We start from the raw sequence: 12,500 nt of genomic DNA, 5'->3' as shown, positions 1-12,500 counted from the left end.
GTGTGTGTGTGTGTGTGTGTCTCTGTGGAGGGGGTGTGTGTCTCAGGGGTCTCACCACTCGCGCTGCCCGCTCCTGGGATTCACACTTGCGGCAGAACCACGGGCCGGTGGGCACCTGGACGATGCCGTAGCAGGCTGGACAACGGCGGCAGAACAAAACAAAGCAAGACACGCAAACACGTGTTACTCTTGCTGCATGTAGTTGTCAAGGAAATACCATGACAACAGTCATAAATGAAATGTGCACAGATGTGAGATGTGGTAACACAGCCTACACATGAAGATAAGCACACTTATGCGTGCACACACACACACACACACACACACCACATTACACATTTTAAAGAAAGAAAAGTGAAGATAAACTGAGAAGTCATTCTGTAATGTTCATCTACAGCATGTACTGCAACTTCACATGCAGTTGACTCTCTATCTCGAAGAAAATTAATAATAAAGTGGGTATCAAAAGACAAACATGAATCTCAACTGGATAATGCAAACTTTCTTTGTACAAAGAAGCTGTCCATCAAATTCCCACTACACAACTTCCACTCATACCATTTAACACTTAATTTCACCACACAGGAACATTTTATTCAGTAAGTATCAATAGGTGGAGTGGACTATGCTTTTTGTTCTATCACATAATAGCCCTACTGTCGGCAAGATAAAGTTGGGACAGCTTGCAAAGTTTCATTTTCATTCTTCGGTGTTCTGGTAATGAGAATGCATATATATACCATATATAGCATAGGTGTAAGTGACAACTGTAACAATGACTGTAACATTACGAGACTTGAACGAGAGAGGATTCCTCTACAATTGTGTCCGTAATGGAGACAAAATGGTCACAGCGGCGCTACTAAGAAACAGCATGATGTCAACAAAGCATGTGAAAAGCTTTCTGCGCCCCGCTTTAGGGCGACAATGCTCCTGGAGGCCCTGTAGCATTGCCATAAAAAGCTAACGATAGCTATGAGCTCGTGACTATCGAGCGTTATGTATCCTTCCACAATGATCAATGATCATCCACCTCTTTCATATCCAGTAGCACGACTACATTGCCTATGTGTGATCGGGGACACAACACGCCCTCGTATGTACATGAACACACACGTACGTAAGCGCGTAACAACATCTCCCTCCAAAGCCGTAATAACATTGTAATACAGGAAGGCCAGTTACCCTGGTGCACGGCAACGCTGCACCCGTGTCCATCACAATATACAAGCGGATTCTCAGCCCAGCCGCGCTCATCGGAACACACACAGCAACCTCCAACCATTTCCCGCATACTGCTTCCATACGGTATAATACACGTGTCTTCAACCACTAATCCTTGCTGGGAAGTCTGGTTATTCTTGAATGTATTAGTAGTCCTGGCATCGCAGCAGTGTAGCAGTTATATAGGAGCTAGAAGGGTTCAGATCACTACGTGGGGTTGCCGAAGGCGACTTTTTTCCGTGATGTCCTCTTTCGTCCCCACACAGGAGATGCGATACAGTGCGCATGCTCAGGACTACAGAGTCGGTCACGTTCACCAAGACCAAAATACTGGCTGTAGCTGACACCAAGTAACAGTACGTCGCGACTACCTAACATACTTTGTTACATTGTATGCCCAGTGTTCGCCGCACACTGGATGGTCTGCCAATGAAGTTTAGTGTAGCCTTTATACTTACGTCTGAATAACAGTTTGTGGAAGCCGGTAGTGCTCTAAAGGACAGAGTGCAAGGTCTCCAGGGCAGCCTGCATTTCCACACCATCTCCAGTGCGCCATCTTGAGGATATTGGAGGGAAAACCAGTCTGTAATGTCTATTTATGTCCCTCAATAGTTCAGACTTGATCATGGCCACTTAGTTGCAACGCGTAATTAACGCGTAATTGTAACATATGCTGTATAATGACAGTGTAGCTTATGTCTCGACAATACACGCTAGGGAGGATGGAGGATTTGTCTAATTGTGGACTATCTACTCTGACCTGAAATGGGTATGTTCCAGGTTAATTTACTGAATTAAAAGTTAATTTATTGACCTAGTCTACTCCATTTGTAGATAGTGCATATGAGTTTTCCATGTTTCAATCCAAGCACCATGACACTTTTGTATACTTTTGTAACCTGTTCAGACATCTTTACACCTTAAAGGAAGCACTATGATGAGAAAAAAAAAAGCCAAAACTCAGTTGCCTACATCAGAACCCATGGCCACTAACAGATCCAGTCATTATAACTGGGCTTCAAAAGCTCAACTCACCCCATGGTGTAGTTGCATTTTGAGTGTGCTCTTCAAGTATGACTGTGCACTGATGAGGAGATTTAGCGTACTGAAGAGCATGCAGCCATCCCACACTGAACGCTTATGGGAATAAAAGAAGCACACTCAGATCCATTCTACCGCTATGAATGGGAGCCCTGCATTGCACTATTTTTTATTTGACTGTAGAACATGGTAACTGCAGTGCTAAATATGATTATCTGATCAATTTAACATTTTTAAATTTTCCTCTGTCAAAATGGCAAAATGTAAAACATGTCGATGAAACTAGAGCAAAAGGGAAGCAACTAATACAGTACTCATCCCCTTGACGGTTTTTAGCTCTCTGTAATCTGTATGAGTCACCACTAGAGGGAAGTAGAGAGAGGGCCATGTTGGTCAAGCATCACAATGCTGGTCCACTCTTTTCAGTTCCAGTCAAGGAACAGAGAAGTTATGGAAGGTATGGACACCACAGAGCAAATAAATGTGAATACAAGAGTTTCAAAAGAGAAATCTGAGCAAATCAAGTAGAAGAGTTGAGCATGTAGTAGCAAGTCAAGTTCAAAAAGTAGTCTTTATTTAAGCAAAACTTAAATTCTTCCATGATTCTTCTTAAATTCAATTTTTCATTCTTCCATAAAACTTTGAATTCACGGACCTCAAACTACACTTTAGGTACAACCTTGTCATGTTTTTGTCCTGAAGACCTACATTTTGTCAGAAGTTTGTAAATTAAGACGTGCATTCCAAATATCAAAGACAGGGGCCCTAATTTTAAATGACAGGTGCAGTGCATAAGTCTAAAGTTTAAAGCTAAAAAATGCTACATTAATTTGCTAAGGGACCTGTTCATCATTTATAAACGGGTCACCAGAGGGATTTCGAGAGCTTCAATCAAATGATGCATGACCCTCCCCAGCCTGCCAGTAAGTTATCAACGACCCTCCAACAGCCTTTTCAATAATGATATGACCCCCCCGGCCAATTGTTGATCCCATCCATCCACGCTATAAAGCGCTATGATATCACATCGACTTAAGCTGACGTACTAAACTCACCCTCTGCTTTCTGATCTTACACATCACACTTCACCAAGATGGTGGCCATCTCAGTAGATTTACTCACTAACATTGTTGTGGAAACACAATAAGCATGGAAACTAAATGCACATTTCCTGCAACTGCATTAGCCTACTTGAAATAAGTTACTCCTCTAGTAAGTATTCACATGAAATAAAACAATAAAACATTGAGACCATTCAACAAAGCACACTGGGTAATAACAAATTCAACACATGAACTTGTTGCTATGGACTCATCTCTAGGCTTCCTCAGTCATTGTAAAGATGCCGAAGCTGAACATTATCCAAAACTCAATTTCTCAGACGAGCGTCAATTTGGGAGCTTGCTACACTCCTTCCTTCTCAAATTACTTGAAAAGGCCGTTTGCACAATTTCACAAATAATCACAGGGACCGAAAAATACCTAACATGCCAACTTTTTCCGGGTTTAGGCCTATCATTTGCCGTTTTAATATTTTCTCGTAGAATACCATATATTACTGTAATACTCTCATAACATTAGTCCTGCATTCTGGCCTGTCTCTGTGTTGTCCTGTTGTTACTCCTTGCCCTTCCAGAGAAACCATCATCGTTTTGCTTGCTTGAATGCGAACTCAGAGTGATGTTAACCTACAGGCCTATTTAAGTTAACGACGTGGTTGTCGTGAGAGCACGATTCATTGGCGCTTGCAGTGTTCTACGTGCGCACCTGCCAGGCTAAGAGCCAAAGAAATCCCCCTGTATATTCACTCCAAGTTGGTCTACCATAACGTACCAACTCTACACTGTAGACCATAAACTGGCTATTTATACGACCAATGTATTTGTTCAACTTTATGAAGCAGAAATACGCACTGCTACTTGGAACGTAACACATTTTGGTTGGCAGGAGAGAGAATGACAGCGATTAACAAATTGCAGTTGTTGCTGGTTACCAATAAATAGGGCCTACTATATATTTTTTTGCAAACAACAAAAACAGAAAGGATGGAGACAGCAAAGCTAGAGATGGGCAGGAACAAGGTCAATTGGTAGAAATGCTTGTCAAAACGTTAGGAGCTGGATGTGTGGATGAATGAAGCACAAGTATGCTTTATAAGCATGCACACTGTTTAAAGTTAGGCTAGGCTACACGGTAAACTACAAGTAAACCAAAGTTAAATTTAGCTTTTTTAGGGCTGGATAAAGTTGACCAAATGGATATAGGGTGTTAGGCGTGAATAAAGTAGGCTACTTTGTTGCTCCAACCCTTCCAACGTTAATGGGGACGGATGTTGACATTTTCCATATTTTGCGTGAGAAACCCGGGAAATCTCCCTTATTTTCATTGTTCAATGTTGACAGAGCTATGGAACGAAAGAGAACGTTATATCAACAGAAATCAACAATCAAACAAGCCACTTTGATTTTTTGCTGTTTTCATTAATACAAAAGATGGGTGACCCCCTCCTAGACAAAAAAAAGTTAGGTGACCCTCCCCTCAACAAAGAATAAAAAGACATGACCCTCCCCTATTTTCCTCTGGTGACCCCGTTTATAAATAACGAACGGTCCCTAATGTAATACCATGAACAAGATCCTGAGCTCAAACAGTGGTGGGTCCGCTCAGTGCCCTCACACGCCACACGATGGCTTTAGTTCCTGCACAAGCCCCTTTGCTCATCGACTGAGCTTGCGCTTGGCCCAGCATTTGAATGTGATCTGCAAGGAAGCAGAACACTGAAACATAACACGTTAACCACCCTGTTGATTTGGATCAAACAGCAGGCATTGCTCAGGGCAGAGCATGCAATCCTTTTGGCACTTTTGAAATACCAGCCAGTGCAGGCGGCCTTAGGGGACACAGTGCCAGACACTCTTGCAGTTAAGACTGCCAGGCTTCTCAGAATGGGCAGCAGGGGGCTTCTCCACTCAGTTTTGCTCCAAAGAGGGGAAATCCAGCGCAGGAAGCTGACACCTCTCTCTCTCTCTCTCTCTCTCTCACTCTGTCTGTTTCTTCTCCTTCTCTCTGTCTTCTCTGTCAACTACTCTTTCTCTCTCTCTTTGTTTCTCTCTCTCTCCTTCTGTTTCTCTTTCTCGCGACTTCTCCCCCACTCTCTCTGTCAACTTGTGAAGACGTGGGGAGGGTGCCACAACCCTACACTCGCAGATCTGCGAACCAAACAAGAGTGTTCAAACCGCAGCACTAAAAACAGCTAGCACACACACACACACACACACGTGACCAGTAAGATCACAAGGATCACTTTTTTAGTGCTCCCTCCCCATGCACACTGTCCGATACAATGCAACTTTTTTTGCCTTTCTGAAAAACTAAATTAAGGTTCACTACTTGACAAGGATCCAATGGCAATGGCACACACACACACACACACACACACACACACACACACACAGGTAGGAGGCACACACACACACACACAGGTAGGAGGCACACACACACACACACAGGTAGGAGGCACACACACACACACACAGGTAGGAGGCACACACACACACACACACACACACACACAGGTAGGAGGCACACACACATGCCTAAATAATAGTTCAGTAACTGGAAATGAACATTCCAGTGTTGAACTGTACTGTGTGAACTATATGACTTCTGAGTACGAAATCAGACAGAAAAAGAGCTAAGAAACATGATCAATCTTTATGATTATTTAAGGCACACACAATGTACAGTTTGTTCCATCAAGTCATATGTCCTTAACAGGGGCGCTGCTGGGGGTGGGGGGTGGGGGGTTAGGATGATTCTAAGGGCCCAGAACTGACAGGGGCCCCCAGAGAGCCCCTCCAATAATACTATAGATTATCGGTATATATATATATTGTCTGTCATAGGGCCCAAATTATCTAGCAGTGCCCCTGGTCCTTAATGCGTAATTAATCCTGCGTAATTAATCCAGTGCAATGGACTACAGCTCACCTCATGTTTCTACTTGTACAATATTGCCAAATATAGTAAGGAAAAGTAGAAGACATCTGGACAGCATTAAATGGATACAGTCAGTTATTTTCATGTTTGTGTCCCATGGTATGAAAAGTCATACTCAACCACGCTAATCTGGGGCTAATCTGGGGCACAGGTACCCCGTAAAATAAACAGACATAATCCGGTGAAAACCTAAACCCACCTTGTTTTTGTAGGTAATGCAACATTCTCGTACAACAATATAGAAATCACAGCACTCAAAACAGCACACCATGTGGAGTGGTGTGTTTCAGTTCTTTGGTTTGGGAAATGTTGAATGGTACGAATTCCTCCATCGTGGGGAATGTCTGTGTGCAGTGCACAGGGCACACACATGCTTTTGAAATACAATAAAGAGAAAAAAAGTTCAGATCAAAAATAGAAGTCCTTCTGCACATTCAACATGAAATTTCAATATGAAAGGAAACGTGTCTGTGTTGCTTACAGTAATGTGTGAAAATTTGTTCAAGTCCTTACATTTCAGTAAATCATGTAGACAAACAGTATTTTGTTCAAGTCTTTACATTTCAGTAAATCATGTAGACAAACAGTATTTTGTCCCATCAGACAAACAAAAATATCTACATATCAAAATATCTACAGATATGTTATATCATATCTATATCATATCTACATAAAAAGTGTCACACTGGTCAAAAACTGGTAAGCCGATGTTTTAACTGTCACACTATTTGTGTGTATGTATGTGTACTGTATGGGTATGTGTGTGTTTGTGTGCTTGTGCTTGTGTGCGTGTGTGTGTGTGTGCGGGTGTGTTTTCTGCATATGCCGGCGCCACTTCACTTGATCTCCAGGTAATGTTCCCCGCGGGCGATGTGCGAGGAGAACTCGTAGCGGTCGCGGCTCAGGTGACCGCACAGGTTGCACTCGAGCGGATCACGGAAGCCGTGGCAGCCCATGTGGATGGTGAACATGACGTAGTCCAGGAAGAGAACGCGGCAGTGACTGCACATGTAGGCGCCCGCTGGCTCGCCTTTGCCCTGCACCACCCGCAGGACCTCGTGGGGGGGCACGGCGTGGGGAGGGGGCAGGGGCGGCTGGTGCACCAAGTGGGGGGGCAGGTGCGACGGGTGGTGGGGGTGCAGGGGGAAATGGAGCCCCCCTGTGTTGGCCACGCCGGGAACCAGCAGGTGGTTCAGGCTGAAGGGCAGCGACTGGTGGTGCTGCTGCTGGTGGTGCAGGAGGCCAGAGGCATGGCGGGACTGCGGACCGCCCCCGTCAGGATGGGGGTGGTGCTGGGGGGAGTCCAGGGGAGTCGTGGGGTGGGGCAGGAGGCTCGGCTGGTGCACCCCTCGCTCCAGCTTGCCGCCGTTGGTGAGGGCGAGAGGAGCGACGCTGGCGGCGAGCTGCAGGGGGAAGCTCTTGTGGTGCGGCTGGTCGGCGTCCGGCGGGTGGGCGTGGAGGCCCTCGGGGGTGGGCGAGCTCCGAGGGGGATCGGAGCCGGACTGGTGCACCCCTGGCTCCCGCTTGAAGCACAGGTCCAGACACACGGGGGTCTCTCCTGTATTACGTACAAAAATGAGTCACATTAAATTCATCAGTGACACAGGTGGGAGAGACATGTACAAAAATTACACTTCATTTTGTTTTGACTGTCAAAACAAAAGCGCTTTCTTTCTTGCATAACATTGCAGCAGATTTACATCTTTACCTGAGTCTTCTGACCCTAAACCACCGCCCTCTCTGATTGGTAGACAATCTAGTAAAATAAGTTCAACTAGAATAAGAATGGTACTGGGCTGTAACTGGTTCATCTTCTGACGATGACAATTGTTATAGAAGCGTCCTGTGGAAAATGTGTGCTTGTGGAAGATTAGGGAGTACAGTACAGCCACGCGGACTAGAACCATTAGGGGTCCTGTACCAACAGCACAGACGGAATTGCAATTGTGAGAAGCAGCAAATGGACTGACCTTTCTAGCGAGAGAGAGAGAGGGAGAGAGAGAGAGAGACAGAATGAGAGAAGTGAGGGAGAGATAGAGAAAGAGAGAAGAGAGAGAAGAGAGTGTGAAAGACAGTAAGAGGAAGAATGGAAATACAAGGAAAGAGGGTCAAAGATAGATGTGAGAAAGACAAGAAAGGGGAAACAGGCAAACACAGGGGGGGGGGGGGGTGAACGATAGAGGGAGGTAAAGCAAAGAGTAAAAGAAAAAAAGACAAAGAAAGGAGTGCACATCATGAAAGACAGAGAGAGAACGAAAGACCAAAAGACAGAGAGTGAAGATCGAGAGAGCGGCCTGTACTGCAGCTGCAAAACTTGAAAGACAACACCTGCTCACGTTTCTCTGCCTGGGCTGTTTCTCTCCTTGCGGTTGAAGACATTACTTCTCTTTTTCCTCTGTGGTTATCGTATTGAGAGATTTCAGTTTATTTGTCATGGCGATAGCGCGCCGCCAAAGGGCCCTTAACTGACTCTGAAACTAAACTCGCTCGAGAAAAAAATGCCGGGTCTCGGAAGCATTCTCACAGGTTTTTGGGAAGTGATGACAAAATCAGTTAGACATTTTTCCAAAGTGCCTTATGACTATATAACTGACTAGTCAATGAGATCATCTCCATTTTGTTTTCATTTCTGTGCAGACATTTGCATGGCCTCCTATGAAGCATACACGTTCAGAGAAAACCCATTTGAGTGTGTAAATCCAAATGCATCTAATTTAAGGGGTGCATTTCTTTTTCAGCTTTACTGATGCATGCCATTGTAACCTGTGCAACCCAGAGTATGAATTGAAAAGAACAATCTCTATATATTGTGTAACAGAACAACATACCGACATCCAGCACAAACCAAGACAGCTTACTGGTTAATGTATTCAAACACAATTGCTTTTATTCATAACTTAATCTAACTAACTTTCTGACATAACTTGAAATGTCCTCATGCTTCAATGTATTCAATATCACTGTTATGTGTGTCTCTGACTGTGGGCTTGTTTCTGTTTGAGTCAGGTTCAACAAATGACTGTTTTTAATCAAATGAACATACTCAAAAGGTCTGGCTTCCCACCCACTGCACCGTCAGTGTGAGAGATAGACAAGGGGACAGAAAATGGCAGCAGAACACTTCAGTCATCCGTCAACTCAACTGTCACAGAGGACATGCCGCTCACTTGTGCCATGTTCCAAATGATCCTCTCTCCAGATACGGGACCAGCGTGTGTGTGTGTGTGTGTGTGTGTGTGTGTGTGTGTTTGTGTGTGCAAACTTGTTTTACTTGGACTACAACTCTGAGTGGACTAAGCAAGCCAAAGTAGCATAAAGTACTGTATCCATTAATTTCTGAAATAATCGGTAGTGTATCCATCTGGAGACGACGATGCCATGTTTACCCATAATGACTAGTGCTAGTGCAGAATGAGTTAAATTAGCACAGTACTTCTATCAATGTTTGGATCTGTAAATTATTACGATCCAAGATCCATTAAGATCCAAATAAAAGCATTAAAATGTGTGTGTGTGTGTGTGTGTGTACCGTTGTGTTTGAATGTATCTGTGCTCAACACAAATTGCCTCTCTAGGACATTAAAGTTTAAAGCAAAGATCTTAGAGTCTTAGAGTGGAACACTCTATAATCTTTGGTCTGAAGTAAAAGAGGGATAGGGTCGGTTAATGTTTTAAAGACTTGTAAAGACTTTTGGAATATATGTTGTAAAGACTTTTAGAATGTATATGTTGTAAAGACTTTTGGAATATTTGTTGTAAAGACTTTTGGAATGTATATGTTGTAAAGACTTTTGGAATGTATGTTGTAAAGACATTTGGAATGCATCTCATTATTGTATCAACTGTATCATTCTCAGGAGTTAAATATATCTGTGCATCAAAGCTCTTTAGTCTGCTCTACAGGTTTACCAGCACATCACTCCCATCACTTTTGAATAAGCAACTCTCACGTATACCCTTACGTTGACATCGACCCACACAACCACCTTCCAACTGAATGAGGCTAAACACTGCTGTGATTATGCTAGAACAAGGATAGGGTCGATTGATCGTAAGATAATATTAGTATTGATAATGATGCATCAGGTGCAACAATGTAATGGCTATGCTTAATAATGGGAAATAAACTAAACCTAGCAAAAAAGAAGATCTTGGAAAATATTCAAATTTGTCTCATTGACAAATGGCCCCATAACAGAACAGATTCAAGATGTGGATGATATGGTAGTGTCACTACTTATTATGACAAAACACAAAAGCAGCAAAACGAAGTGCAGAAAAAATGAATGGATGGCTATTTCTGCATCTGTCTACTTATAATCAAACTGTGGCTTTAAGAAATATATGGTCCTTAAAATGTCACTGCCAATACTGGTGTTTCTTCACTCCTGTTCATGTCAGATTTGGCCACTGTAATAATTATACCACGATGGGCAAAAATGTTAAGACATTAACATTCCTGAAATAAAAAAAGGCCGTTGCTGAAGTGCTATTTAATACGTTTCCTAATTTGAGACTGCCGCTGAACTAATGTGATAAAATATTGCTACACTTTTCCACTTCTCCTTTTAAAAAAATAATGAAGAAACGGTCAGAGGAATATAGCCTCTGTGACTGCCTGAAAGGAGACATGGATGAATGAAGGCCTGTTACAACCTCCTCTCATCTTCCCAGGGCCCTGGCCACCGATACCAGTCATTATGTCAGCACAGGACAAGGGTGAGGTCTGACCACGCTCAACCTTGGCTAGACTTACCTAATGACAGGTGAGTCATACGAGTACACCGGCTATCCCGCTGCCTGTAAAAAGACGACTCCCACACACATTTTCGGGTGACTGCTTTGATGGCATGCACGCTTACAATCGCCGACACACACTAGCACGTTCAGGCAGGGAGTGGTTTGCCACATACTCGTAGGCTTATGAGAAGAACGTCTGAGCTTATTGACAGAGCGATTCAGAACCGCATGGGACAGAGATGGCTCGAGATAGAGATAGAGAGAGAGAGGGGGGGGGGGGGCAGACTGAGTGAATGAAATGAGGCAACCAAGGGGAGGGGGAGGACCGACACCGAGCGGAAAAACACAAGTGGATATTCCTCAAGTGCAGTGGAGTCACAAAACAGCCTCTAGTCGGCAGAAAAGGTGCTCGTTCCACCACGCAGCAGCTGATACCGGAGTATGGTATGATGACACCACATATGAAACAGGTGGGGCAGAAGAACTTTAGAGTGTGTTATCTGCTGTGAGTCAGACAGCAAGGCTGCTGCGGGAGCTCAGATGTGAGAAAAGGGACATAAAAAACATGTGAAAGCACACACACACCACACACATACATGCAGGCAAACACACCCACATGCACATGCAAACACCGAACACAGGTCTTGAAGTTTTCTACTTTGTTAACCCACATTCCTGCTATAAGGTACTGAGCCCCCTATAGGTCAAGGTGAACACACACACACACACATGCACACACACAAGCGTGCATGCACATGCACGCACACACTCACACTCACACTCACACTCACACTCACACTCACACTCACACTCACACTCACACTCACACTCACACTCACACTCACACACACTGGGGCCCGAGTTAAGGCCTGGCCTTACCTACAAACTTCTGAGGCATGGTGCTCTTGCGCTTGGCCACATTGCTGGCCAGTCTGTCCAGCAGGATGGCCCTCTCCACGCCGCCCTGGCCCCGGCCACCGTTGCTGCGGACCTCGTCGCCGGCTTGGGGAGCACACACAGGGGAGAAGGGACTAGCAATGCACATCTCCACACACAACACAACACATGACCACATATAACAACACCTCTGCAGCTTTTGTTGTCGACAATAACAGCTTTACCATGTTTTATTTACTTAAAAAAAAAAACTTCATTCTTTGAGCAGCAATGTACCTCTCTATGACATTATCCAATATCACAATACGATAGGGCAGTTTGTTAGTCTAATAATAACATTACTATTCTGTTTTCTGCTTTCTTCCTCTTGTTTGAGCAGCAATGTGTGCCTCTATGGCATTGCCTAGGACAGTACAATAACAGTCTACACATGCATGTTGTCCTATTTGATTGGGATGTGCTGCTTTTCTCACAAACGGCAGTGCACCTAGAGTCTGAACCCTGCTGAGGGAATGGTCCATTTCACTTTGCGCACACACACACACACACACAAACACGCATGCGCGCACACACACAAACACGCACACACGCACGCACAC

At 44.2% G+C, this 12,500-nt stretch overlaps 2 protein-coding genes across 3 annotated transcripts in view; both read right to left on the bottom strand.

Annotated features, from left to right (window-relative positions):
- The window catches only part of LOC125297784 (protein AF-17-like), a 31,857-nt gene extending 30,379 nt beyond the window's left edge, over window positions 1-1,478 (bottom strand). The window contains exons 1-2 of the mRNA XM_048248258.1: window positions 1,186-1,478; window positions 56-135 (exon numbers count right to left, since the gene is read on the bottom strand). Coding sequence (XP_048104215.1) covers window positions 56-135; window positions 1,186-1,294 — 189 coding nt within the window. The 5' untranslated portion in view covers window positions 1,295-1,478. The remainder of the gene's footprint in view (window positions 1-55; window positions 136-1,185) is intronic.
- Window positions 1,479-5,960: 4,482 nt separating this feature from the next.
- LOC125298574 (zinc finger protein Aiolos-like) overlaps window positions 5,961-12,500 on the bottom strand; it is an 18,346-nt gene continuing 11,806 nt past the window's right edge. For both annotated transcript variants that reach the window (XM_048249350.1, XM_048249349.1), the window contains 2 exons: window positions 11,884-12,006; window positions 5,961-7,822 (listed from right to left, as the gene is read on the bottom strand). In XM_048249350.1, the coding sequence (XP_048105307.1) occupies window positions 7,101-7,822; window positions 11,884-12,006 (845 nt within the window). In that variant the 3' untranslated portion in view covers window positions 5,961-7,100. The remainder of the gene's footprint in view (window positions 7,823-11,883; window positions 12,007-12,500) is intronic.

Source organism: Alosa alosa, chromosome 7, assembly GCF_017589495.1.
Source record: "Alosa alosa isolate M-15738 ecotype Scorff River chromosome 7, AALO_Geno_1.1, whole genome shotgun sequence".
NCBI lineage: Eukaryota > Metazoa > Chordata > Actinopteri > Clupeiformes > Clupeidae > Alosa > Alosa alosa.
Note: the sequence above shows the minus strand (reverse complement) of the source record. Positions and strands in the feature narration are given on the sequence as shown.